This window comes from Solanum verrucosum, unplaced genomic scaffold, assembly GCF_900185275.1.
Source record: "Solanum verrucosum unplaced genomic scaffold, falcon-dt-bn FXZP01000220.1, whole genome shotgun sequence".
In the NCBI taxonomy this organism is placed as follows: Eukaryota; Viridiplantae; Streptophyta; class Magnoliopsida; order Solanales; family Solanaceae; genus Solanum; species Solanum verrucosum.
In genome coordinates, this window is record NW_026020308.1 from 441,255 (window position 1) to 468,406 (window position 27,152).

Sequence of the window (27,152 nt, forward strand, 5' to 3'; positions counted from 1 at the left end):
ATTCCCTCTGTGCTCTTTTTTTTTTTTTTTTGGTTTCCAAGCCGGAGTCTGGTACCCACATTGAGGGAGCACTTTGTTACCTTCTTTGTCACCCAAAGAGAAATAGAAAGATGACCAGATCAACAGCTTGCTTAGCATCAATCACATTCAAGTGATAAACTAGAACCCAAGTCTTGTGTAACAACTTTAAGACAAACACATAGATGCAGAACTTCAAAATCATACCTAAATTTTAAGAGAATGCCATACAGTAAATCTTGAAGTTCATGCATTTCTCTGTGCTAATCAGGGTGTAATTTACTGTCGATTGGTAAATGTACATATGAAAGACTTGAATTTCTGTACAAATTGGCCAAAGTGTAGGGTATCCTTGCTCAAAGTCCACATCTTGGCGTTCATATTTTAGTGTACAACAAGTGTATCGTCAGGTCCTTTAGAATTGCAAATGAAATCAAGGCTTCCTGACCTAATCAAACTCCAGTAATATACAAGCTAGCTGCAAACACGATATCGCGCTTGATCACATTAGATGCAGTTTCCATTTTCTTGTACAGTGCAGAGTTGCCCATAATTGCAGCAGCATTTCTAAATTCCCGACAAGTCTCGTCTAATCTAACAATAGTCCTCACTATTACACCTTCAGGGACATCTGTGAGTTCACAAATCTCAGCAAATGGGGTCCCCTGCAAGAGGGAAGCAGAATTAGAGACACCCCACACTGGAGAACAGAAGAATCAAGCAACGGGTACAATATTATGATATATAAGTCATACGCAACCACATGCAAATCCTTGATTTGAGAGAGAGAGAGAGGGAGAGAAAGAAAGAGAGAGAAAGAACCTTTGCCCATTCATATACCACTTCAACCAAACCAAACTTAAGGTTCTCTTGGGCATACTCCTTTGGGTCAATCGGTAGCTTAAACTGAGCCTGAAGCTCCCCAAGTCTTATTGCAGTTTCATGTAATCTGAAATCCAACGATAATGATATTGTCATTGAGAACAAAGTAACCAAAAAAAACTATAATCCCAAAGAACAGGGTTAAGTTACAGCTCATGGTAATTAATGAGAAAATACCTACAGAATACATCAGAATGACTTGAAACAATTAGAAAAAATATGAATGAAGCTATCAGAATGAAATTACTGTAATCAACAACTAGAGTTGCACTAGTCAACTAAAGACAAGTAGACAACATTGACAAAGTGCAAGGAGGAGATGACATGACTTCAGAAGTAAAAGAGAGCGAAGTGGCCATACACCGTTTAAACATTAACAGCCTTTGTAGGCACAAATAATGACAGAAATGTTCTGCGGAAGATCTGAAGCTGTGTAAAACTCTATCCTCTGTTGTTCCAGTAACTTCTTTACAGAAGGAAATTTAGATATTTTGCAGTCAAAAGATATTCCACTAGCAGTTGTGCATTCAGAGAAAGACCCAAAATCAGCAACCAGGTCTTAGACCATTACATGCTTGATTTGTAAGTCTGACCAAATCTCATCTTCAAAAAATCTTTCAATAAAGGAAAAGCAGGGCATACACTGACAATGTAAGAGAATTGGCAGCTGGCCCGAAAATTCTTTTCCCTCTATAAAGTGTATTAACTATAACAAAGAAGAAACAACTTGATAAGAAATGAGCCTTGAGCCTAAATCAACTCCAAAAGTACTCATGAGGTAAGAATTGCCCAGGACCATATAAAGAGACAACAACCCATTTCCACCATCAAGGTGGGACACTCAACAAAAATTGCTTACCACACATTTACTCTATCTCTACTTTCACAGCACCCACTTTGTGATATCAAGAAAATGTGTCATAGCTCTTAGACCTGTGACCTTGTGATGTGTCTCTTCGGATGTGCAATTCCGTGAAACATGTGACATATTTAACTTGACATATTATAATCCAATTATAGAGATATACCCAAGTTAGTAACTAGCATCCCGTTCAACTTGCATATGCGATTCTGTGAAACATGAGAATACATTTGACATGATATGTTTTGTTCTCATGAAAAAAAAGAATGATGTATTTTATTCCAATCCTAGAGATAAAAACCAATTTAGAACCCTAAATTGTCCAACAAAGTAGTGATAAAAAGGAAAGTACATCTTGTTTGATATCATATTCCAATCATCTCATCAATTAATTTTGACTACTTTTCTATCATTAAACCTAATGTATAACAAGGAGAAGTCTTCACTGTCTTTTAGGCTCATCCATTAAAGAAACATTACAAAAAATCAACATGGCTGATATACAGGTTTGATCCCTCAATAACTCAGACACCGCAAACACAAAATCTTATCAAAACTCTTCAATAAATTTTTTTATCCAAAATTACTAACAACAATTGAATATATATTTCATAGATGAACAGGAAAAATGACAACATGTAGACATGAGCATATCACACCATATATTTTGAAAAGAAAAATAACCTCTTTTTAGCCTGAGAAAGCTTTGGCGTGAGGAATGATTCAGAAGTCTCCTTCTGCTGAAACACAAAGGAAGACATGATCGCCACTGCCTCTTCTGGTTCCAGGTCATCTAGTTGATTCTCAAATAAACATTCTGTGCATATCAACTCCTCTCCGGAATTCATTTCGCAAGCAACACGGCCTTTGATTTGAACTACAAGGTCAGCATCTATGCAGCCAATTTCTTTTAACACATCTATCTGCAAATAGTGTAAAAGGGGATGTTATGAACCCTTCCTTTGCAAGAATTGATTGGCACGAAAAGGGAAACCAAATTGTAATGATAATGTGGGTCCATACCCGACCCTGAAAATCTGGCATCTGCTGAAGTGCCTCATCTGACATTTCAAACCTCAAAGCATTCACTTCCGCTCGGTGCAGCTCTAATTCTTTAGCCAATTTCATGTGCTCATCCAATTTAATACAACCATGACACTTATTCTGTGCCATTTTCTGCAAGAGATTATTCCATTTGTAGTATGCTTCCACAAGATTCATGTCTTTCAACTTCAGATCTGGCATAGAATCTTCATTAGAGAATGAAATGTGGAGAATCTTACAGACAGTCATTGCCATATATTCACTACAAAAAATTCAAAACTTTAGAGACAATGCGAACATTGGACTAGTAAGTCAAAAGGTTCTTTCTCCAGGATCACCGGAAACCTTGGTAGCCGTGTTTGCCTTCAAGCATCCTTGATTGACTAAAAACATGGTCAAGAAGAGTAATATTAGGGCTGGAGACAAGTCATCCAATATCACAAAGAATGTCACCTCGTCGGAAAACATGGTTTGAATGGAGGGAAACTAGAGATAACTTGCTTAGAAGGATGACAATCAGATGGAAAGTTGTGTCATGGATTTGCTATTTATTGCACAAGGCTTCTGAGGTCAGAGGTAATGAAGTCAGGAGGTGGAAGCTTAGGGACCATCGAGCCGCTTATTTCTGTACAAAGAAGTTGAGTGCCTTCGGCAGATTTGTTTCCATTGTCGCAGTACAGGGGAGTAAAAGGTCCATTATTATTATTCCAGAATCAGCATTCAATGCTGGTTGAGACAAGCCAGCACATAAAATTGGAAATTTTATTCAGAGAAAAACAAGATTACAACAGTCACATCTCCCCAATAATTGAACTCTTCCCATGCTGAAGCTACTAACAAATACAGATGGACAGTGAGATCTGGCACTCTCTCAATGGAGGAACTCCATAAAAGCAAACGGATTGGAGGAATCCAGGATAAAGAGATCCTGGGAAGATGCTTGCTGGGCCATTTCGACGGTCAGGAGATCCCAAACCATAGTCATGTGCATATGGGCTAACAGAAAATGGGGCAGCTACATAGGGGTATTCGAAATGTGTGACCATCATTTTCTCTTTGAGTTCCCGACTAAGATCATGGCGGAGCACACTCTAACAGGGGACTGGAGTGGGAAAAGAAAGCACTACATCTGTCATGGTGGTCTACGGCATCTGGTTGCGTGGCGGAAAATTGTTGATATGCCAGAACTTGGATTAGAATATTGGGCCTCCCTCTAAAGCTTGGGGTGAAGAAGATGATGAAAGAAATCAAGAAAGATGCAGAACGAAGAAACTGAGCTCAAAAATCATCTCCGATGTGCTCACATGAGGGTCAAAGGAGCCACGGAGTGAATACCTAGTCACATCAGCATTGAATGGGAGGGTCATTTATGTCCCATCCCGATTTGGAAAGACATTCTGAAAAGAATCAGCCTTCGGTGACTTACAGACAGTCGCAGGGGTCAAAGGCTGGCATTGGTAATAGCCTGGGTCTAGGGCTAGACGATATGGCAGATCCTATATTGGGTAGGGGTCTTATAAAGTTCAAACCAAGTTTGCATGCCTCAACACATGGGAAGGAATTAATGGAGAATCTGGAAGATGCTATTTTATCTGAGGTGGGCTGACCCAAGTTTTACAAGCCAAACTTGACAGAATTAATAGAAATTGGTCCTGGGCCTTTTCAAAACATGGAGATGGTCAACCCATCTTTTAAGACCTTAATTGTAGAATCTGATCCTTCTCTACGGGTCTCGCTCCAGCCAAGAATTGATGTTATTGAGAATGCAGAGGCACAACTCAGACCCGATGCAAGACAGGATAATTTATCCACTGCTGGAGAATATTATTTATGTCACTCCAATCACAATTGCTGAACCAGAGGAAGATATTTTGGGGTACAAGATAACATGCAACTGGAATTGATTCCACAAGAACCAGAAACCAGGAAGGATGATGATGAACTACGGGTGAGTTAGGTAACTCTTCTATTATATCTACCAAAACTAGGGGTTCAAAGAAAGTACAAGGATTGATCTGCAGTATAAACTACAAAGTTTAAGGATGGGGAGCCAAGAATCAGGTGGTATATATACGGCAGGTACAGATAACCATATAAATAATGCTGACATACCTTTAACCGGATCTAAGGCAGGAGGATACATATTTCCTTCAGATTTCAAACCGAGCAGCTGTTGTATTGTGTTAGAGTAGGCCCCCGCACTAACATCTTCAAGAAGCCGAACTTGGTCGATCTTAATCTTTTTCACACATATATACAAGAAATCCTTGTTATCAACTCCTCGAACCTCATAATTCATGCCGGCAGCATTACCGCGGTGAGGCAATTTGATGTTGACAGCGCCAGTTCCCTTCCGGGAGGTGACTGACGAACAATACTCATCGTCATAACCCCGTCTTGATTTAGGCACTAGTATCTGCATTTCAGAATTTTTTTGATCTTTCCTGTTGCTTGCATCTGACGAAGTTTCCAGAGTTGAAGGCAATTCTGGAGTCAGAACTAGAACTATATATTGTCTGTTGTTAGAGGAAGGTGTCTTCACCACAACGCCTAGTAAGTGATCTTGAGCCTGCAAGTAGTAAAGGGAAAGAAAAGCATTTGCACATGTTTTGGACTTTTCATGTGAATCTCTTTAATGGAAATATGAACTGTGAGGCAAAAATCATATACTTCCAATGTCCAAGTAACCTCATGAGATGGGCAAAAGTAGACAGGATTATGATACTTCTAAAATGAACAGTGATCAGAACAAACCGCAAAAGGAATTGGAACACTTTCAGTTTTCAAAACAAGTGATCTCAAACTGCAGAAGTTTCTATACTAGGAGGCCCAGTCAAATCATCCAGATTATCAACCTTCAGCCATTTTTACCATTGAAAATTCCTTAAGAGACGTTGACCTACTTCATGAAACACTTTGAACCATATGTTTCTTTGCTGGTTTATTAATAATACCATATTTGGTTACATTTAAATGATATATCATCAAAATGTTCATATGTTTCTGCATACTGAAGATTATGATGTGACTTTCCGTTGCAGAGGACTAGATCATGGAACTAAAGAACTTGGCCTTGTAAATTTCCAAATCATACCAGATAGCTCAACTCTACTGTGTCTCAAAAGAAAGATTTTTGAGTATTAGAATGAAACATGTGCAAATAGAATAATGTGTTGATACACAGATGCAACTACTTTGGGATCGATGCATAGTTATTATTATTATTGTATGCCAGATAGCTGACAATATTTTGACCTTGAAGATGAAAAGAGGCTACTGCCTAATGCCTATTTAGTGAATAGAATGTAATAGAACTTACTGATTGTGATTTTACAACCACTGCTCTCCCAAGAGTAAGGTACTGCTGAGAAGCTGGTGACTGCATTACTGCTTCTGCTATTTGGTGGCTATATTTTTCTGCCTCCAAATACATGTCATAGTATTCCTCAATTGCTGGCTCACCCTTTATGCATCTATATCAGACAAACTGTACTTATTACTATGCAAATAAATATCACAAATGATGCAAGAGTCATCCACAGAAGGTGGCATTTAGAAGCTATAATAGGCTTCATAGTAGCAAGTATTTCATAGACCGTACAGGCTTTATAGAATTTAGCAATTAAAAGCACTACCAAAAAACAGGATTCTCAAGACCATTGGTGTCTGTGCTTCTCTCTCTTGTGTGTGTGTGTGCGTCTGTGTGAGAGAGAGAGAGAGAGGACATGTTAAACAATACCAGGAAGTACAAAAGAATTAAAAAAAAAAAAAAGGGGGGGGGGGGGGGGAGGGGGGGGCAATTAGTCAGAAAAAATGGTGGAGACTTATCCCTGCTTGCAAATGGTGGACCATTTGGAAGGAGAGGAACTATAGAGCTTTTGAAGACAAATACAATTTTGTGGAGAAAATCAAGATGAGTTGTATATTCTTGTTTTATTTTAGGTGTAAAGAAAGCCGTGCTGAGGAGGCTGAATCACTAGTTGATATGATTGGATCCTTGTGAAGCAGTAACCTAAGCTAGGTTGAGATTTTGTAAAGTCATTACCAGTTTCAAAAAAAAAAGTACAAAAGAATAAGCTTGGGAAAATCCACACAACATCAAAGCACTGAAGCAAATGCAGACAAACAAGGAAGCACATATAAGTGTTTTAAGGTGTGACAAATACATGTCGAAAAATGAATCCAGAAAGACAATTATGGTCGAAAACTCAGATAGTGTAACTGTTTTAGTAATTCTTACTCAACAGATTTTGTAGGCTGAGCAAGCTTTCGCATCAAGAGTTGCTGTTGCTCAGGTAGTTTCTTCTGAGCATGAAATTCAGCAAAACTTCTTTTCAGCATGTCCTCAACCTGAAAAATTTGTAAATTGTACTTCATCAGGAGAAATCTGCTGGGATGAATTAACTAAGCTAGTGAGAATGAACATCAATCCGTGAAATGGAACACATCATTAACATGAATCATATTACTAACAAGTGCCATTACTCTAAAATTATGAGTTAGAGATGTAATGGCAATACGCCGTTGCCCAATAATGTTGTTGAGCAAATCAGCTGTATTTTGCAAAAGAAAAAAGAAAAGGTTGTGTCAGTGGTATATGCAGTACTTTTTTAGAGTAGTTAATGTCTTTTGTGTTGATCCTTCTTTACTGCTTATTAAAAACAAAAGGAAACAGAAAAAAGAAGAAGAAACATTGAATTTCCTAAGGATGCTTCAAACTTTTAGACTTATTGTATGTATTCAATAACCATGAACTTTATCTGCTAAAGCGTTCTTAAACAATGTTTTGCAGGTGAATAAAGAGACTTGAAAATACTTCCAACTCGCTACTACATACAAGCTCCAGGAGAGAGAAATGAGAATGGTAATGATGCAGCAAGAACCAATTAGCTCTAAAATCATATAAAACTAAATTGCAAGGAAAATGAACTGTCAGAAACTGAATTTTGAAATAGATGCTGTGTATGGGACTATTTTGAGAGATCAAACTGTTCTCTTCTTTCCTAGTTAGTCAAAACATGTACCTTCAGTTCTTCAACCCGAAGTAGATGCAAAATCATGATGTAGGTCAGTCGAAACTGAGATTCAAGCCTAGTTGCAGTACCAACTATTACATGCTTCAAATCATTTTCGAAAGGGATCTCATCTCGGCACATCACCACAACTGTACCAGTTTTATCAAGTCCTCTCCTTCCAGCACGCCCAGCCATCTGAGTGTACTCTCCGGGAAGTAGTTGCCTAAATTCCTTGCCATCAAACTTTCTTAAAGAATCAAAAACAACCTGCCCAAAATTTAATATAGTTTAAACTTTTTTAGCAATAGGATATTTGAATAGAGAGATATGCTTGCTTACAGATCCTTGAATAATTAATAGCAAATATCAACAGGGAAACTAAAGAAATTCTGCAATCTAAGATGGTACTCTGCAGTCTGCAATAATATGCCACATGTCGTCAAGGAATTAGAGAGTACAAGAAATTTGAACATCAAGGAAAATAAGCAGGTAAAAAATTATAAGTCAGGAATGACCATAATACAGAAAGCAAACCCGCCAAAAGCTATATTAAGGATTGCCATGTTTGGTACTGAAAATTCAAAAATTGATCAATACATAATCAGATACTGAACTAAGTAGACCTTTTACCAATAGTTCTTCCAGTGAGATCACTTATCCCACATAAGAAGTGAACAGCTCAAATTGTTCTTGACCTTCTCTCCTCATGCTACCATTTTCTAATAACTAATATATTACAGTAAAAAGATATAGAAGGTAAGTTGGGTTCATTATACTTTAAAAAATTCAATGTGAAGTGGTTAATTATACTTTAGACCCAATTACCATGTAAATTTTCTGTACTAACAACTAATATTTATATCTGATCATTTGCTACCTATGGAAATGCAACAATTGAATTGGATAAAGGGAGAAAGCACATAGGGTCAGAAGTAACCAACACTTCCTTCGATACAAATAGTAATCTTAGAGGTTTGGGAGGTACTAAAAGAGAAATCAATGTTTTACAGGCAAGTATTGTCATCTTGACAAATTCCACCACTGAAGTTGTTTTAACTTATGAGTGTCACCACTTAAGTTGTTTACCTATTGAGCAACACACAAGAGCCCAGGTAGCAAGCTACCTTGATGGATGCTCCCCTTAAAAAAATTGAATTAATATTGTGCGGGCATAGCCCACATATAAGATATTAAACTTATAAGAATAGATACTACTCATGATCTTAGCCAAAAGGCCGACGGCCCACATATCAAATATTAAACTAATAAGAAATTCTGCAATCTAAGATGGTACTCTGCAATAATATGCCACATGGCATCAAGGAATTAGAGAGCATAGGAAGTTTGAACATCAAGGAAAATACGCAATGACCAGAACCAGAAAGCAAACCTGACAAAAACTATATAAAAATATTAACATGTTTGGTACTGAAAATTCAAGATTTCAACAAGAATGATTTTCTTCAATATAAAGAGACAACAGCTCAGTCCCTCCACCAATGTGGGACACTTAACACCACGCCCCCACCCACCCCTGCACTCCCAGGACTGGACATCTAGAATATGGACAACATAATGTGGAAACAACATTGGATAGTTCAAGATATGGATAAGTTTTCTCTCTGATACCTCTGCAAACAAATGGACCTTGGAGCTAATTACTCAAATTAATAGTCAAATTGAACTTCAAGAAATTCACCCCTTCAAGATGAGTCATTCATTGGGAACCAATGGATAGTCAATTCCACAGAAAAAATTCTTGAAAATACCCACCAAATCATAGACTATAACCCCCTAAGATTGTCAATAACATCTGATTTCCTATGTGGTCTTTTCTTCATAAATATGTGCATATTTTGTGCTACTGGCAAACTTGATTGAAACGCAGTCAAGAAATTTATGTGATTTCCTCTACATTCTCTGCTTTCCTCCATTATCTCCACTTTATAAGTTCTTTAACTCCCAGCTCATTCTTAACTGTTTCTGCATTCTGCCCAGACCCTGAATAGAGCTAATATACTACTATAGCTCAGTTAAATCTCTCTTGTATGTGCTTTAGGTTTTTCCCTGAAAGAGGATATTTCCAGAATTAATCACTGTTTCTAAATATGTTCTGAGGCTGACAAATAAAGATCCAGCGCTAGTTCTTAAAATTCTCAGCCTTCAACTCTTAACAATGAATAAATAGCAAAACCATTCTACAACAATTAAATGGAAACATGATCACTATCATCAGTTACTCAAGAGTCGAGACATGGTGTGAATCATATGACAAAGACTCTTTTATCATAAAAAGAGTAAACTTTTTATTCCTAATATCCCAATTTATGTGGCAGACTAACCTTTTTAGTCTACCCAAAAAGAATAACATCTTTTTCTGTTTAGAAAAATTTTAACTTTACACTTTCCATTTTACCTTAATAAAATGATTTATAGTCATATAAATGTCCTTGATTTGTTCCAGACCACAAGTTTCACAAGTCTTCCTTTCTTTTGTAAACTCCGTACCCAATAAAACATGGCCACGTGAAATGGGATGGAGTGAGTATGTTCTATGAAAATAACTGCAATCAAAGTAACAAGATCACTGCAAATGATGACTTACCGTCCTGGCTGGAGCATTAACTCCCATTGCAAATGTCTCTGTCGAGAACAGAACCTAAGAAAGAACCAAGAATTGAATGAGCATCTAAGACCTTCAAAAGTAAAACTCACCAAAGGACAGGAATTTTGATAACAAATGGGTCACAAAATGGCAAAAGGAGGTAAAGAAAATTCAGCAGCAGTAGTAAAAGTAGATAACATGAAAATGACTAGCCCAACGTGCAACTTCGTTCAAGGATTTCACCACTTAACTGATAATTCATTTCATCAGAACCGTTTTCCCTTTATTTATTTAGTTAATTTTTTACTTGAAAAGAACATAACATTAGATCACGAGTCATAGTTCAAAAAACAAGAATCATGGGGTCCAAAATTTCTTAATTGGATCCAAAGCTAGGACTCTTCCCAAATCTTAAGAAGTTATTTTAGTATAATTTCCTACTAGGATATACTATCAGTGCTAGTATATACAAACATGACCAAATGCTAATTGTTTTATTTTTTTCTTTCTTAAAGGTTAAATAATTTTATTTATAGAAGGGAAATCACCGCATTTTAAGTAGTATTAGTATACCTAAAAGAAGAGAAACATTAACCAAAATATGTCTCTACAAAGGTCACCCAATAATTATCACAAAGACACAAACAAGGGGCCTCATGGATAAAACAAAAAGAAACTAGTGACCAGAGGTTACTCCTCACATGTACAAAATTGTTCTCAACCCTCCTATTCCTCTTTCTCCAATTTACCCACTTGATTGCTAGTGAAACTACATTTAGGTCTTCTCCTCCATCTTCTGAAAGCCCAGCTATACATTGCCTCCTTTACTGTTCTCAACATAACCCAATGTACTCCAAACCAGTTACAGACCTCCCACCACAGGCGTGTAGCTACTTGGCAATGTATTAGTAAGTAGTAACGTAATTTTCAAATATCTTAAATTAACTTCCACTAATTTTCATTGAGTCTCTAACTTTATTCTGTATGTCTGAGTATCTAATTAAGTATATGAGCATGTCTTTGTGTACACTAACAAGTGCTCTAGCATAAAATTATAAGCCTCTTGCATGCTTAATGCAGAATAATATCTGAAATTAAATAAGTAATTAAATATAGTAACATCCTAACGATGTGCTACCTCCACAAGGTAGTGGTAAGGTCTGCGTACACTCTACCCTCCCCAGACCCCCACTTAGTGGGATTTCACTAGGTATGTTGTTGTTGTTGTTGTAACGTCCTAACAATATGGGCATTTCTGTGGAACAATGTGCCCTTTCCCTTAAAAAAGCTGGCATGTTATATTACCTTAACCAAACCTCGACAAAAAAGCATTTCTACAACTTCCTTGACAATTGGGAGGAGCCCTGCATGATGCACAGCAATGCCCCTGTGCAGAAGGCTTTGAATTCTGACAATCTGTAGTTTAGATGACCATCAATAAGACACTGTTCTGCAATTAGCAGGACACCAAGAAGCAGACGGTCCGCTAGATTAACAAATGCAGCAAATTAGGTAGGACACCTGCGGTAAGTTTCTGTCAGATCCCTTAAGCCGCGAAAATGCTTTAGCACAGAATATCCTAATTTCACTTTTCTCAGAGCTACTTGTGAGATCGGTACCAGGGATGTTATCAGCTGATTTGTCACATCGATTCTTCGAAAAACAAAATATAACCACCTGAAATTACAATTTCATGATAATTATTAGGCTTTAATAAATGATAAGTCTACTATCAACCTGTAAATGAAAAACGGTACTATTAAAAAAATTTAAAAGAGGAGAAGAAAAACACAGCGGACAAGTTATCAAGAGATTAAATACTAACAGCAATGCTAACTACACTGTAAGACGCGGTGGAAGGAATATATACAAGGAACCATGCATGTTAAAAGAATTTTTTTACATACAGGTAACAGTGATTTCTTCAAGAGTTTATTAATCAGCGTCAACCACAAAGACACCTCTGATCTCCTAAACCCCATAACATTCTGTCCAGGCCCAGTGCTTTGCGCTCCCCAACCACCACCAAAATTCCCGAATCTTTGGGGACCAGAATGCTTGTGCTGCTTCGCCTGAGAAGAGCTATCACGCCTCTGTCCTCGACCCTTATCAGCAGCTGTTGAAGACCCAGGACGCAAGCTGGCGCCGCCAGAGACAGAACTTGCGGTCTTCTTCTTATGTACATCTTTGGCTGCTTTAAATCCATGAGGCAGAAACTCTTCATTCTCACACACTTTGTAAAGCTCCCCAGAATAGAAGAGACAATGTTCCAAAGGGACAGGTCTTTTGGTCGTCCTGATAGAAAAGTCCATAAAAGAAAAGGAAACCAGATCAAGCAAGCACTCTATAGATATATTATAATGATAGAAGCTCCTATCTTGTTTCCTGAATCATAGTAGGTCCCGGAGAACTTCAAGAAACAAAGTCATGTAACTTCATTTTTTTGAATTATAATTTAAAGAAAGCACGACTAACCCAGTAACATGAATTTTCTTTTGTTTTGTACGACCAATCCAGTCTGCAAATTCAATTGTGTTGGGTACCTGCAATAAAAAAATGAAACATCTCTTAGTTTCCCTCCTAGCACAGGCTCAAGCATTTTCTTTTCTAGTTCATAGATAGAGACCAATAGTGGGGCTAACATTTCTTCCCACTGAAGCACCTACTTATATTATGTCTTCCCACATTGAGAGCTCCTTTTGACAGGTTTTGCTAACCTATTACATGGCAACTGCAGTAGGTTAGCATCTTTCCAATTTTAATTCCCTTCAAATACCCATGCAATGTTATAAAACATTGGGGCCTTTCAATGGTAGAAATCTCTTTACTGCCAGCAATTTGCACACTGGCAAGTTACAGAAAGCCTGCCCCCACACATCTTTACTTGCCATCTTGGTTATCTATCGGCAATAATTCTACAGACAATGGTAAATGATGAATGGCGAGTCGGGACCTACTGCCGATCCAAGAAATCGGGTTTCCATTTATTTCAAGCTGTATGCCATAAGCCCTAATAGGATTTCTTCTGTTCACTTTTCTCATTTCCTTTTTTTCTAGTTTTCATTAGACTATTGTAAAACAATCAACCAAATGAGGTAATTCAAGACTTTTTCAGTTTTTCTATAAACAAAAGTAGGCAAAATTGCCAACCTACTACAATCATGCAATAGGTTCCCAAAGTCATTTTTTTAGGAAGGATTGTGTTCCCGCTCCAATAGATATTAAGAGATCTTCGACATAGTTGTCTTTATGGTCAAAATGGTCCAAAATTTGAAACTGAAGTCTAGCAAAAAAAAAAAAAAAAAAATGATGACGGTGCTGTCCATGCTAGCTTGTGTGTACCTCGACTATTCCACCGCGTACCTACTACCCCAACCAGAATAGGTACTGGACCCACCAAGGCTTGGGCAAATGGGAAGAAATCGCTTAGATTGTTTTGTCACCGCTGAGATTTAAACCTAAGACCTCATGGTTTTCCACCCACTTCATTGACTACTAAGCCACACCTTTGGATGCAGCAAAAATCTTACTGTCAATGACACATCAAAAAAAGAGTTTCTGGACGAACATCTGACATTAGCTGACTAGTTCTACTTCTATTTTTGGTTCTTTTTTAAGAGGAGCGAGGGCTCAACTAGATGAACCTTAAGACTTTTGTCCAACATACCCATTGTTTACAAGCCACAGTCCACAGAGATAATTTGATGGTCAATTACAAATTTGAAGATGTTCTTTTTCTTCTTTGTGGCACCAAAAGGTTTCTTGTCGACAGGATTTGGTGAAAGAATAAATCAGCATACTGCCAAGTTACAGATTTTTCAAAAGTTTCAATCTGGTTTCCTATGTTTCCTCTCAGCAGTGCAATGTATCAAGCAACCGCTTCTGACCAACAACCAAGCACTCATTATCATCAATTAATGTATACCCAAAACTGATTAAGGAGTGTCATGTCATAAGAAAGATGTCTCATGCCATAAAAATGATAGCTAATCAACTCTGTTGGAGTATAACGATTATGACTTTGATGACCAAAAAAGTTTTTCAAAATAGTAACTAAGGGAGGCCTCTAATCCATGACACCCTACAATTGTTACTCACATAAAGTATAATATGCCTATCTGTTGACCCTATTATGCTATTTTAGACAATAGTAATTAAGCTCAGATCAGGCAAATGTCAAATGCTACCTTTCTTAGATAGGCCAAGCATCAATGGTTCAAAGGGGCTGTCACTTACGTATGAGTACCCCACATTGATCAAATGTATAATTATACTTTGTAAAGTGTGCATATAAAAAGATGCAGGCATAAGGCATTGGTCTCACGCATTCCCATAAATCGTCTGCGTGCCTTTATTTCTCATATATTGATGCTGATCGAACGGGTTCTCTTCTAATAGACATTTTACTTTTGGATATTGTGTTCTAATTGGAGACAATTTAGTATCCTGAAGAGCAAAGATCAAAGTGTGATTACAAGATCCGATGTCAAAGTCTTGAGCCATCGCAACGGCAACTTGAGAACTCATACGGATCAAGCAAATATGGAAGGAATTTAAGTTCAATAACCCACTTAGATGGAACTTGTGTGTGATGATCAAGCTGCACCTGATATTGCATCAAGTCCAGAGTTTCAAGAGAGGATTGAATACATACAAGCTGCTATCACAGAAAAGATACTCTCAAGAGACATCGTCACTAGATTCATAATGTCAAATGATCATCCAAACATATTTACCATGTCCATCATCGAATTAGCGGCATTCGATCAGTGGGCACTGACTTCAGGTAGAATGTTAGATTTGCTAAGCTAAATAGTTAGAAGTTGTACTACTGTTCGTTGATCAAATGTGAAGTTATACATAGAAAAGTGTGTATAAGAAAGTGCAGGTGTAAGACATTTGTCTCATGCATCCTCACACATCTTTTTGTTGTGTCTTCAACTCTCATACCTACATTAAGAGTACTGATCCAAAGCACAAAATAAAGTGACTAAAATATCAAGACCTACCGTAGCTGAAAGGAGGACAAAGTTGATATGTCTTGGAAGCATAATGATAACTTCTTCCCAAACAACACCTCTTTCAACATCATTGACATAATGCACTTCATCAAATATAACCTAAACTCGCAACAAAAAAATACCAGTAACCAACCAAATTATCTCAAGTACTGGAAAGGTTGTAGAAGTGAAACGAGCAGAGCAAAATATTTAATAATTACCCATTCTATATCCCGAATCATATCAGCCCCTCTATAAAGCATTGACCTTAATATCTCAGTGGTCATTATAAGACAAGAGGCCTCAGGTCTTATGCTTATATCACCTGTGAGAAGGCCAACATCAAATTTCCCACAAAAATCCCTGTATTTCTGATTGCTGATTGTTTTGATTGGAGCTGTATATACAGCCCTGGTACAGTGCTGCAGCACACAATAAAAAAACATAAATTTGGTGCAAACCTATTGACAAATAAAGACAAGAAAATTTGGACAGGATTGACCCAAAAAGTTGTAAAGGAACTTATACATAGGATATGTAAAACAGAAGACATTTTATTTATAAGCAAAGAAGAAGATTATACATTAGATATCAGTATAAAATTCTTGATATATTTTTTTATAACCAAAAAAAGAGTCGAATAGTATAAAATCCATGATATAAAGAGAATTCATACTTTAGCTGCCAAAGCAAATGCATATTCTGCCACAACAGTCTTCCCAGCAGATGTATGAGCAGCAACAAAGACAGAGTTCCCTTTTTCAAGATGATAGATGGCCTGCAATTAACACAATGAGAAGGACCACAATTTTTTTAACAGCTTGATAGGCATATATATGCCTGAAATGAAAAGGAAAAAGAAACACAACAAATCGTTTCAAGTTAATAAAAAAGCAAACAGAACTCAACCTATTATGTTCAAAATTAACACTTTGCCATTCATGCCAATGAAACATCATCTGACTAAAACATGGGCCCCGTGATTGAAAGCTAAGTTGCTCGGACTCTCCAAAAATGTTGCCACACGTCGAATCTTTCAAAAATACACTATTTTTGGAAGATCCGACACGCACCCGTCGACATTTTTGAAGAGTCCGAGCAACATAGATTGAAAGCATGTATTTACCCATCAATTTTAAGGGACACAAGATTAAATAAGGCAGAGATATGCCAAGTTCCATATCAGCATTGAAAAACACTACATAAATCATAGATTTATACCTCCTTTTGAAAGGGATCGAGTTCAAAAGGGAAAGTAAGAGCCATATCAGGGATGAGATCATGAAATCGTTCTACAATTACTTCACTGCCACCAGTAACAGCCCATCCCTGCATCAGATGTGTAGAGCAAAAGCATAAAAAAGATCACTATACTTGATGCAGTATTCAAAAAATTGGAGAACTCCTCTTTAACTTATCAAATGAAGGAAATGGAAAACTCTGTTAAGCAAGAAATGTGTCTGTTACGTCATTCTCTTGACGTGCACCATCTTTATCCCCATCCAATCTTGATATTGATCCTTCTGCTTCAACAGACAAAATCTCATCCAAGACGGATATCTCAGTGTCTAGACCCTCATCAGACACTTCGGACTTGTTTACTTCAGCTTCAACCTGAAGTAGCTCTGGCTTGACAGATGGCAATTGTTCCGCTTCAGATTGCAATTCAGACGTATGACCTACATGAGAGGAATAATTATTTTTTTTGAAAACTGGTAATTGTATTCCTCAGAATTAAGGGTTATGCTGGCCATCTCCAAAAAGATATCAACAATGAAATGAAAAAAAAAAACCAATTACAGATATCCTAAAAAGTATATCAACTGGATAGCATCCTCAATGTTTTCTTCTTAGAGAACACATAGAGAAGATAATTCTCTCTCTAATAATTAATTTATTTCACAGTAGCCCATGATTCAAATATATATCATTGTTTGATAACTTTGCTATAATCTTCCGGTCTCTCCAATGTTTAACTAGAAGCATCACTTCTTTTTTGAAACAGTTAACATATCTTATATAAGTAGTAATACAATACAAAGACAGTATAATCATCCCGAATCACAGGACTGTAAAGAGACCAAACTTACAGCTCCTCTATCATCTACAAGGAGTCAAAAACAACAAAACTTGAATCATGATCTTTCTACACATGTGCCTTTACACCAAAAATACAAAAGTACCAAACACTTCAACTTTATCTGCTTGATATGACTTGATTTATCTTCAAAGCATCACTTTTTCTTGTAAAATAAAGTTTAGAAAAAGTCTCACCTATGCATATGTTACTTCACAATTCAACATCTCCTTTAACTTCCATGGTTACTACTTACTCATAGTTGAATTATGTGGACATCTCTTCTAAAAGCTTAACATGTCAAAGAGAGAGCACTTTTTTTTTTCTAAAAGGTAAGAAGTATTATCAATAAAGGTACCAAGATGGTACTAATATTCAGTACAAGCAAAAGAACATGTCCAGTCCTACATCACAAGAGAATCAAACAAGTCCATTGTTTTTAGCATCCTAGTTACATAATTCTCTTTCAAGTTTCAACACAAAAGACTAAATTCTGAATACATATATGGCTTAACATAAGAAGTGGAATCCTTTCTGCCGTCAAAACATCTCTGACTCTTTCCGAGAAAACTGTCCATGCAATACAGACGGGTATTTACATCAACAGTTTCTTCTGTCCTCTCCTTGATCTAAGGTCTCCCCCACCCCCCCGAATTAGAAAAGCAGACAGCAATTAAGCATTCCTCGTCCATAACTAGGCTGAAAGTGCTGGGAACTGACCCTAAGAAGTTCATCATTGTCCTGTGAATCTGTCCAATTCTAGTTTTTCCTCTCATCACCAAATTTCAACTTAATGCAGTTTCAAAATCACCCCCATAGAGTCATGATCTGCTTCCGAGCTGCAACCCCAAAGAGAGAACCAACTATTCTGGGATCCCAATATCTATTTTTGCCATATTTAGTAACAATGACCCTCTTCCACAAAGCATCCTTCCCATCATTCAACCTCCACAACCATTTATAGAAGACTTCTGTTATCTACTTTGAGTTCCGGACTCCAAGTCCTCGCCCATTTTACTCCTAGTCACAGACTCCCATTTAACCAGATGAAATTTTGTCCTTTCGGCATTTCCACCAGTTTTTTAACTACAGATCAAAGATTTCCATCCCACAAGGTGAACATCTGTTCTCTTTATTTCCTTGCCCTATGAAGTTCCTTCTAAGTGAATCCAATCGTTTTTTCACCTTAGGAGATGAGGGGAAAAGTGACATAACATAAGTAGAGAGACCACAATGCTATTACCAGAACTATCCTTCCTGAAACCCCACATCATTCTTTCTAGCACCCAAGGGAGTTAGGGGTGGCAAAACCAAGTCCAACCCGCCCAAACTGTTTAAGTTTGGGCGGGTTATTGACCCGTCCATTCATTAGCTCAACCCATTAAAAAATGGGTTAATATGTAACCCAAATTGGCTAAACTAGTTTAAAAGAACAAATAAAACAATTAAGCTTGGTAAAAATTGGGTTGGGTTGGGTCTAGACCCGTAATGTAACCCATTTTGACCCAACCTGTTTTGACCCAAGCAAATTTGGGTTGGGTTGGGTCTTGACCCAATTGTTGTCTTAACCAATTATGACCCGTCTAAATTTGACCCCCCACCCAATTGCCACCCCTAACGGAGTCCCAAATGTGTAGTGGGAAAAGCTTCTACTTTACATTGCAGGATCTCAGCAAACAGAGCAATAGAATCCACAGCATTAACAGAGAAAACAGTACTTTTGGATAAGTTAACTTTCATCCCTTGCAAAGCTTCGAACACCAAAAAAATGACCCTCAAATATAGAGCTTGCACCCTGTCTACTTCACATTGCAATAGGGTATCATCAGCATAAAGCACATGTGCAATATCGTCTCCATTTCCTTCATTGCCATCAACATAAAATCCCTTTACCCAATGCCTTTATCCAACCTAAACCAGCATCCATGACCAAAACATTTAACTTAAGACCCGTGATCAAAACTACCTAAGCACATGATGGTGTTCAACAAGCATTTCACTCTTCTGCTATGGAAACTGCTTTCCCAACAAAAGTGGAAAAAAAAGGAAAACCTGAGCTTCAAGGAAGAATGCATGACATATAGGCATGCTATCCTAAAATATTACATGTTTGCTATGTCTATCAGATAAAGAAAATTAACTCTGTCCTGGCTAAATTGGCCTTTTGGCTAATCTAGAGATCTTTGACTATGAAATCACTCTTCAAACACAAGAAACATAAAGCAATTAAACGAAGTCTCTAGATGATACAAACCATCTCCAACAAACTCCGTGACATCCTCTTGCCAAGCTTTCTTGAACAAGTCATCAAACTGCACGGATAAGTCACTCTGCAGATTGCCAGACAGAGATGTTTGTCAAAAAAAACAGAAGATGAGAACAAAATTACTTGACACATTCCAAAGCAATTCCGGCAAGCAGACCTAGGGTGCATATAATCCACCACAGTATTTACTTGATAGGAAGGAAACATAAAAGTAAATGTCTATATTTTATATAAGAAAACTTGAATTTATTGTGGTACTAACCAGTTTCACCTCCACTGTGTTCATGACAGCACTCTGATCCTCATATATATTCCAAGAGCATGAATGTGTATCCTTAGATAAATACAAATAAGATGTTTCATAACGTCTTATATACAGAATAATAACTTAATCAAAAGCTCTTCAATGGTTAAAAAACTCAAAAACCTTACCTTAAGATCACCAAGATCAGGTCCTTGCTTAAAGCTTGGAGGAGCGGTTTGGGCAGGACCGCCATTAAGCACCTCCCTTACCCATCCACCGTTTGTAGCACCATCAGGAACAACTCTGCCCAGCGAAGGGGAATCATCCAAGCCACCAGGTCGAAACGGACGACTATTAATGCTTCCTCTAACAAAATCCTTTGGTGGTCCAACAATGCGCGGTAGTGCCCCAGAATCATCAGCTCCAATTGTAAGTTCTGATACGTCTCTCTGAGAAAGTCAGAAGTGAGCCAAAAAATGTCAGGATTAGCAACCAAAAAGGAAATTTCAGATCCTGAAATTCCCCAGTGGTTTTAGTATGGAAAGGAAATGAAAATCAGTAATGAAAGGAACTTGTTAAAGCATGAACACTTAAAAAGTTGATAAAATGATAATGCAAATTCTGTATACCTCCTCTGACTTTGGTTCCCATCCTCCATTATCCAATCTGTCCCGCTGACGTCTAAAAGGCACTTCCCATGTAGGAACAACAACAGATCGAGGCAAAGATGGATCTGGAAGGATTTTAGCTCTCTCAAACCAATCAAACTCCCACTGCCTTCCGACTTTTTCGGGAGAAAACTCATCTGCGTCCAGCTGAGGCAACAGATACTTCTCCCTAATAAATTCCTTTATTGTTTCAGGTGTTTCCTTTGGAAATGCAGGTGGCTGAAACATAAAAGTGATCATAAACAATATTTACACTTTTTTTAAGAGGGATGTGTATGAGAACTGATATGGAGCAAGTATTGAAGTTATAATTTTAAATATTAAACATCAAGTACCGATGTCATTATTAGGGAGTTTAATAAAAGGCAATGACTGAAGTGATTCATATAACTGGAAATATTAGGCATGGATATGCTGCTAGTATATGAAATTTAAACAAAGATTTGAAAGTCCTTGGCCTTATAGGTAGCAGTTCAAAGAGAAATCAACTATCACTCTGTCCCAGATTAGATTGGCTGGGTATCGGAATCCTCTATATTCATTAAACTCCAGGTACGTTCTGTTTAAATGCAAGATAAATTGTCTTTTAATGAAAAGTTAGGGATTCTCTAAAACTAAAGCTTCCTCAAATCTCCCACTTATAGAATAGTCAGAGGCCAAAAGCTAGATTAATATCATAGAGCCAAAACAATACATAGGCTTCAATTAAGGAGTCCCAGAAAGGACAGCCAGAAGTTTGCAGGGTGTTAATTATTACTGCAAAAGCAAATTGGAGGGAAAAAGACAAATCAAACTAGGTCCAGCCCTAAAATTTGATCTCTAAGAATTCTGCAAACAATATATTACCTGTTATTAGGTAGATATCAAGAAATTGGTGGGTCCTGGCTTGATCTGAATTATATGGACTTGATTATCCATCCAAATCAAGAAAGTGTAGTTTCTGCTAACCAATCAAGACAACCCGTAATTATAAACAAGACCCCTTAGTGAAAATCCTAGATCCGCCACTGTCATTGAGGGCATGACCCTTGATAGAAGCGGGGGAAGGTCGAAGATTAAGGTAGAAGGGTAGTAGGTAGGCGGGAGTATTTCTTTCCCATTCTTAGAGTATTAATAATATTCTTCTTGTTTTCCCTATCTTTAGATTACTATTACTACATGTTATTATTAAACCTCCTTATCTTATTTCATCTTGTTGTTTCTGCGTGTTACTGCTGCCTCTTTTTTATTGTTTGTTTGGCCGAAGGGTCTAACGTAAACAACCTCTCTACCTTCTAAAGGTAGGAGTAGGTCTGCGTACACTCTACCCTCCCCAGACCCCACCTATGGGATTATATTGGGCTTGTTTTTGTTGTTATTGGTGATGGTGGTGGTGGTTGTATCAGAGCATGATACGAGCATGGTATCAGTTGAAAGATATTCTTACAGAGTCACTCTATCACTCCAAAATCCGAGTATATCTATTGCAAGTTAGGAACATACAATATGTACACTCCTACTTGATTTGAGAAGGAACACTCATGATTGGGAGATGGAAGAGTTTCATAACTTGATAAAGCTTTTGTATGGGCTAGACACACCAAACAACTTTTCGGATGTATGGAGGTGGTGGGAGTCTGGTGACGGCTTACCCACTATTAGTTCTTTTTATAAGATTTTGCTAGTGAGAAAGGCAGGTACCTTCCCCCCACAATTCCATTTGGATCCCTAGAGCACCAAGAAAGCTTTGTTTCTTGGCATGGTTGGCGGCAAGGGGTGTGACCTTTCTAGATGAAGTTAGAATATTTTTTATGACATTATTTTTGACAAAAATGAAGTTAAAATATTATTAACAACAGAGCATTAACTTTCCCAAATACAAAAAGCATACCAAAAAGTTAAAAAAGCATACAAAATACATGATTTTCTATGAAAGCCACCCGATCATCTATACAAAAAGTAACCTCATGGGTGCACCAAAAAGAAATAAGAGAAAAGAGGTTATTTCTCAAGTGTATGACATATTTCTCTATTCCATCAAAAGCTCTATTTCTCTCTCCATATAGTCCACATCAGTGCTAAAGGTGCAACTCCACATGCCCTGTGTCTTCTACGAGCCCAACTAAACATTGTTTCTTTCATAGTTCTCGCCTCTTGGCATTACCCACTCAAACTCAAACCATCTCATCAGCTACCCCCATAACAAAAATGCTTCCAGGCAATGTAAGAGTAGGTGATCTACGTCTTCCCCTGATTCTTTGCACATGAAGTACCAACTAACACAAGTTATCTTTCTCTTCCTCAAGTTCTCCATTGTCAAAATCACCCCCGTCATGCCTAACCATGTGAAGAAGTACACCTTTCTCAATACTCTAGGGATTCATATCGAGGATGTGGGAAAACAATCTCTTGTTTCACTAAAAGCATCACATAATAGGACTTGATGGAACAGACTCTATTTCCCTCCGTTTCCCGACCTTGCAATTCAAAACATGTGCTAGAGCCTTGTTATAGAATATGGTAACAAATCACAGAGTGATTGTAGAATATTACAGAATAATAAGAGTTATTGTAGAATATTTTCTTTTATTTGTTTTGATTGATTTCCTTTTATAGGATTCTTTGTAATTGTATAAATACCTTGTATATTCATGAATAGAATAACTTCTTTCGTTAGATTACATGGTATCAGAGCCTAGGGCTCAAATTTCTTTAGAAGTTCGACTCTTTTCCTGGCAGCCTAAGAAAGGGTTGGGTCACTCATTTGGAGTGACAAATTTAGTCCTCACCCCAAGGCAAATAATCCCTTTCCTCTCTTTCCCGCTTATATTTTAGCAATCTATTAATATTATTATCATTATTATATTGTTGTTGTCATTACTACTATTATTTAGATATTTTTTAAAAATACTCTGTGTAATCCCACAAATGAGTTTGGGTGTACCACCTTACCCTACCTCCCAAGGTAGAGAGGTTGTTTACGATAAACCCTCAACTCAAGGAAAAGCATATCAAAGTAGATGCTATAGAAAGCATGACAAAGCAAAATATAAAGAAAAAAGGAACAACTACAGTAAAATAGTGTAATTACTATATATATGTAGCTTAATATTTTTTCTTTTTAAGTTTTATTTGGTATAATGATGGCACGAGTTGAGATTAAATGGAAAAACATGATTAGTGACAATCATACAACTGCTCCCAACTTATAGAGGAGTGAGGCATAGTTGTTGATTCAACCTATTCCTCCTATTGGTGACCTAATTCAAGGACACTCCCATTTTTTTGCCATATTTTCAAATTACATCTCTCCCACATCAAAATGCTCGCCAACTTTACCGTAGACATACTCATTGTTCGACTATCACACTATAATTGCAGACCATGAGAACTTGCCCCTTCTTACACGCAATACTTCCCTCCATTTCTCCTTGTAATCCCCTTTGTCTCTCCTCCAAATCCTGACAGACTTATCTAGTCCAGAGAGAACGGCTCACTATTTAACTCTCAGAACACTGAAACAATGTGCCCCATTCCCCATCACAGATCACAATGGATGTTGGTACCCTACCAACATTTCTCACCAAAATCCTAATACATGACATATCATGTGTGACATATATAGCATTTACAAAAATAAATATGCATCTCCTACTTTCTTTAAAAAAGTCAAAACAACATGTGTACCTATAGCCCAACAAAGTGCCCAACAATAACATCGCTAGCAAACTTAGGTCAACATATCCTTACATCTCGCTCTATCTTTCAAGCTTCAAAAATTTCTGCACATCCATCTTCAATCTTCAAAAGGTTACCATGCCCCAAACACCAGTGTGTAATAGCTTCCGGTGAACACACCCACTTTCTGAAACACCCTACCAAACACGTCCTTGCAAATCTCTTCCCCCTCTTGGTATACTCACTTGAATCCTAAATATTGGTTCATTAAATTTAATTGTAGTCACATCACAACATTCATGAACAACTTAATTTATTTATTTTATTTTGATAACCGAGAAATCTGTCTGTGACCCGCCCTTTGGACCAACCACAGCCTTCTAAACTCGGTGGATAATGGGCCCGCCCCTCTACCCTTCTCCACTTAAATACCAGGCTTTACTTTGCATGGTGTGGGGCTTGAACCTGCGACCTAAGCCACAAATCCTCCACCCTTTTGCCACTTGAGCTAGGCCTTGGGGGCATGAACAACTTAATTATTAATCTTCTTTGATTCAACAGAAAAGAAATAGCCTCCTCCGGTGGTTGCCATCCAATTGATATCTGGATAATGGAACAAAGAGGAAAACAGTTGATGGGAAAGCTAAGAAGACACTTAAAAACTTGTATTATTGCTTTCTGGTCACCGGATAAGGCCTGACATGGATGATCAAACTCAATTATGAAAAGTGAACTCCCTAAAGAAAGAATGACGCTGAAATGTAGTCAGCAAAGCAAAAAAGTCATCAAAATCAATCGAAAAGCAGTTATCACTTCTCTGATCACCAGGAAGAGCATTCACCTAGACTGGAAGACTTTAGGATGGCGATAGAGCACCTTGGAAGAAGAAAATATTAACAAAAGTTTTATGACAAAGGCTCGCGTGCCTGCAGTCATTGAAGAAGTGCCACTGCTAGGTGACACATGTGGGCGTGTGCCGCTTCTGACAAGATTCTAGTTTGGTGGGTTTTGTTGTGAGGTGCTTCCGACCTCGGTAGTGTGGTTGTTGGTTGGAAATATGGTATGGTCCCCGGTTATGGATCTAGTTATGGGACGCTGCAAGATAAATTCTGAAGTTTTCTTTTTTCTACCTATGGTGCTGGTTCGTTAAGAGAGAACTTGCGATCTCTTGAGTTTGAAGTACTCAAAAACTTGACTAATTTTCTATTCCCCTTTTCCATTGAATTCAAATAACTTAAATACAACATTGGTGATTAACCACCCACCTAATAACAAGGAAATAACTTCCCACTACTACTGAAATGAGAAAGTGGAAAAATAACCTCCTTACTGTTAATAACTTCTAATAACTACTACTACAGAGAAAACAACTGCTATAGGAAAACACTATTACAGACTTCTAATAACTACTACTACAGAGAAAACAACTGCTACAGGAAAACACTGTTACAGAACCTATTACAGAGAAAACAGAAAAACATAATTAATAGCTACTGATTTAATTTCCATGCATAAAATTGTTGGTAGACTAAAAGGGTACTAACATTACTCCCCTCTAAAAATCGCGCTTGTCCTCAAGCGCTAAGTGTGGAAAGTAATTCTTCTTCATCGTTAATGAAATCAATCCAGAATAACTTCTTGCATTGGTGACCTCGAGTGAATGGTTCATCACAGTTGAAACAAAGTCCCTTAAGTCGTCTTTCCTCCATTTCAGATTTGGTCAGTTTCTTCACAAATCTGACATGTTGTTGAGGTGAGAAATCTGTTGTCTTTGATTTGCAAGCATCTAACAATTGCGAACAAATGGGTTGTTCCTTGCGTTCATAAAGTCGGGAAAAACTCATCGCTGTAGCCAAATCTGGAGAATTATGCAACTCAACCTCAATTGCTATATAATCAGTAAGACCGCTGATATAAAGTTCAATTTTTTGTGACTGCGTAAGTGTACCAGCCCGCGAAATTAACTGCTCAAATGTTTCTTGGTAATCTGCCACAGACCCGATCTGGCGTAGCTTAGCCAATTCTCCCAATTTCTGACTTCTGATTGGTGGCCCAAAATGAAGGTTACAATGACGTTTGAAGTCATCCCAAGATAGTTGAGGCAGATCTGTCTCTAATTGAAGAAACCAAAGTTGTGCATTGCCCTCCAAATGAAAAGAAGCAAGTCCAACCTTTTCTTCTTCCAGTGTTTGTTGGTGTCGAAAAAAGTGTTCACACCTGTTCAACCATCCCAAAGGGTCCCCTTGGCCATTAAATCGTGGGAAATCCAGTTTTGTATGTCGAGGAATGATGAAACTTCCACCTGTTTCTGATCCTGACCCCCTGCCACTCTGTTTTACCCTTCCAACCGCGATTCTGACTGATATGTTCAGTTGAATCAGAATCGACCTTAGAATTTACTAAATCCTGTGTCAGTGCATCCAAGCGAGCATTTGTTGCTTCATGTCTGGCTAAATTGGCTGCACGTTCTTCTTGGAACAAATTCACTAATTGTGCTAGTTGATGTTGAATTTGGTCTCCCATAAACGCCGTCTCTGATACCAAGTTGGTATGGTCCCCGGTTATGGATCTAGTTATGGGACGCTGCAAGATAAATTCTGAAGTTCTCTTTTTCTACCTATGGTGTTGGTTCGTTAAGAGAGAACCTGCGATCTCTTGAGTTTGAAGTACTCAAAAACTTGACTAATTTTCTGCTCCCCTTTTCCATTGAATTCAAATAACTTAAATACAACATTGGTGATTAACCACCCACCTAATAACAAGGAAATAACTTCCCACTACTACTGAAATGAGAAAGTGGAAAAATAACCTCCT

The 27,152-nt window shown here is 37.7% G+C and overlaps 1 protein-coding gene and 1 non-coding gene across 4 annotated transcripts in view; both read right to left on the reverse strand.

Moving 5' to 3' along the window:
* Positions 1–193: 193 nt before the first annotated feature.
* The window catches only part of LOC125835132 (DExH-box ATP-dependent RNA helicase DExH11), a 130,419-nt gene continuing 103,460 nt past the window's right edge, over positions 194–27,152 (reverse strand). The window contains exons 2-23 of one of the 3 annotated variants that reach the window (XM_049514269.1): positions 20,643–20,900; positions 20,202–20,462; positions 20,032–20,103; positions 19,758–19,833; positions 16,894–17,105; positions 16,648–16,755; positions 16,103–16,204; positions 15,648–15,848; positions 15,436–15,546; positions 12,902–12,969; positions 12,334–12,721; positions 11,948–12,103; positions 11,732–11,842; positions 10,427–10,480; positions 7,831–8,088; positions 7,047–7,156; positions 6,126–6,279; positions 4,919–5,375; positions 2,786–3,000; positions 2,447–2,685; positions 841–967; positions 194–683 (exon numbers count right to left, since the gene is read on the reverse strand). In XM_049514269.1, coding sequence (XP_049370226.1) covers positions 471–683; positions 841–967; positions 2,447–2,685; positions 2,786–3,000; positions 4,919–5,375; positions 6,126–6,279; positions 7,047–7,156; positions 7,831–8,088; positions 10,427–10,480; positions 11,732–11,842; positions 11,948–12,103; positions 12,334–12,721; positions 12,902–12,969; positions 15,436–15,546; positions 15,648–15,848; positions 16,103–16,204; positions 16,648–16,755; positions 16,894–17,105; positions 19,758–19,833; positions 20,032–20,103; positions 20,202–20,462; positions 20,643–20,900 — 3,951 coding nt within the window. In that variant the 3' untranslated portion in view covers positions 194–470. Of the gene's footprint in view, positions 684–840; positions 968–1,038; positions 1,078–2,446; positions 2,686–2,785; positions 3,001–4,918; positions 5,376–6,125; positions 6,280–7,046; positions 7,157–7,830; positions 8,089–10,426; positions 10,481–11,731; positions 11,843–11,947; positions 12,104–12,333; positions 12,722–12,901; positions 12,970–15,435; positions 15,547–15,647; positions 15,849–16,102; positions 16,205–16,647; positions 16,756–16,893; positions 17,106–19,757; positions 19,834–20,031; positions 20,108–20,201; positions 20,463–20,642; positions 20,901–27,152 lie in introns of those variants that run through there. The other 2 variants (XM_049514270.1, XM_049514271.1) reach the window with 2 other exon arrangements.
* LOC125835157 (U2 spliceosomal RNA) lies at positions 8,878–9,067 on the reverse strand. The gene has a single exon (XR_007443397.1). It is a non-coding gene; the product is annotated as a U2 spliceosomal RNA (small nuclear RNA).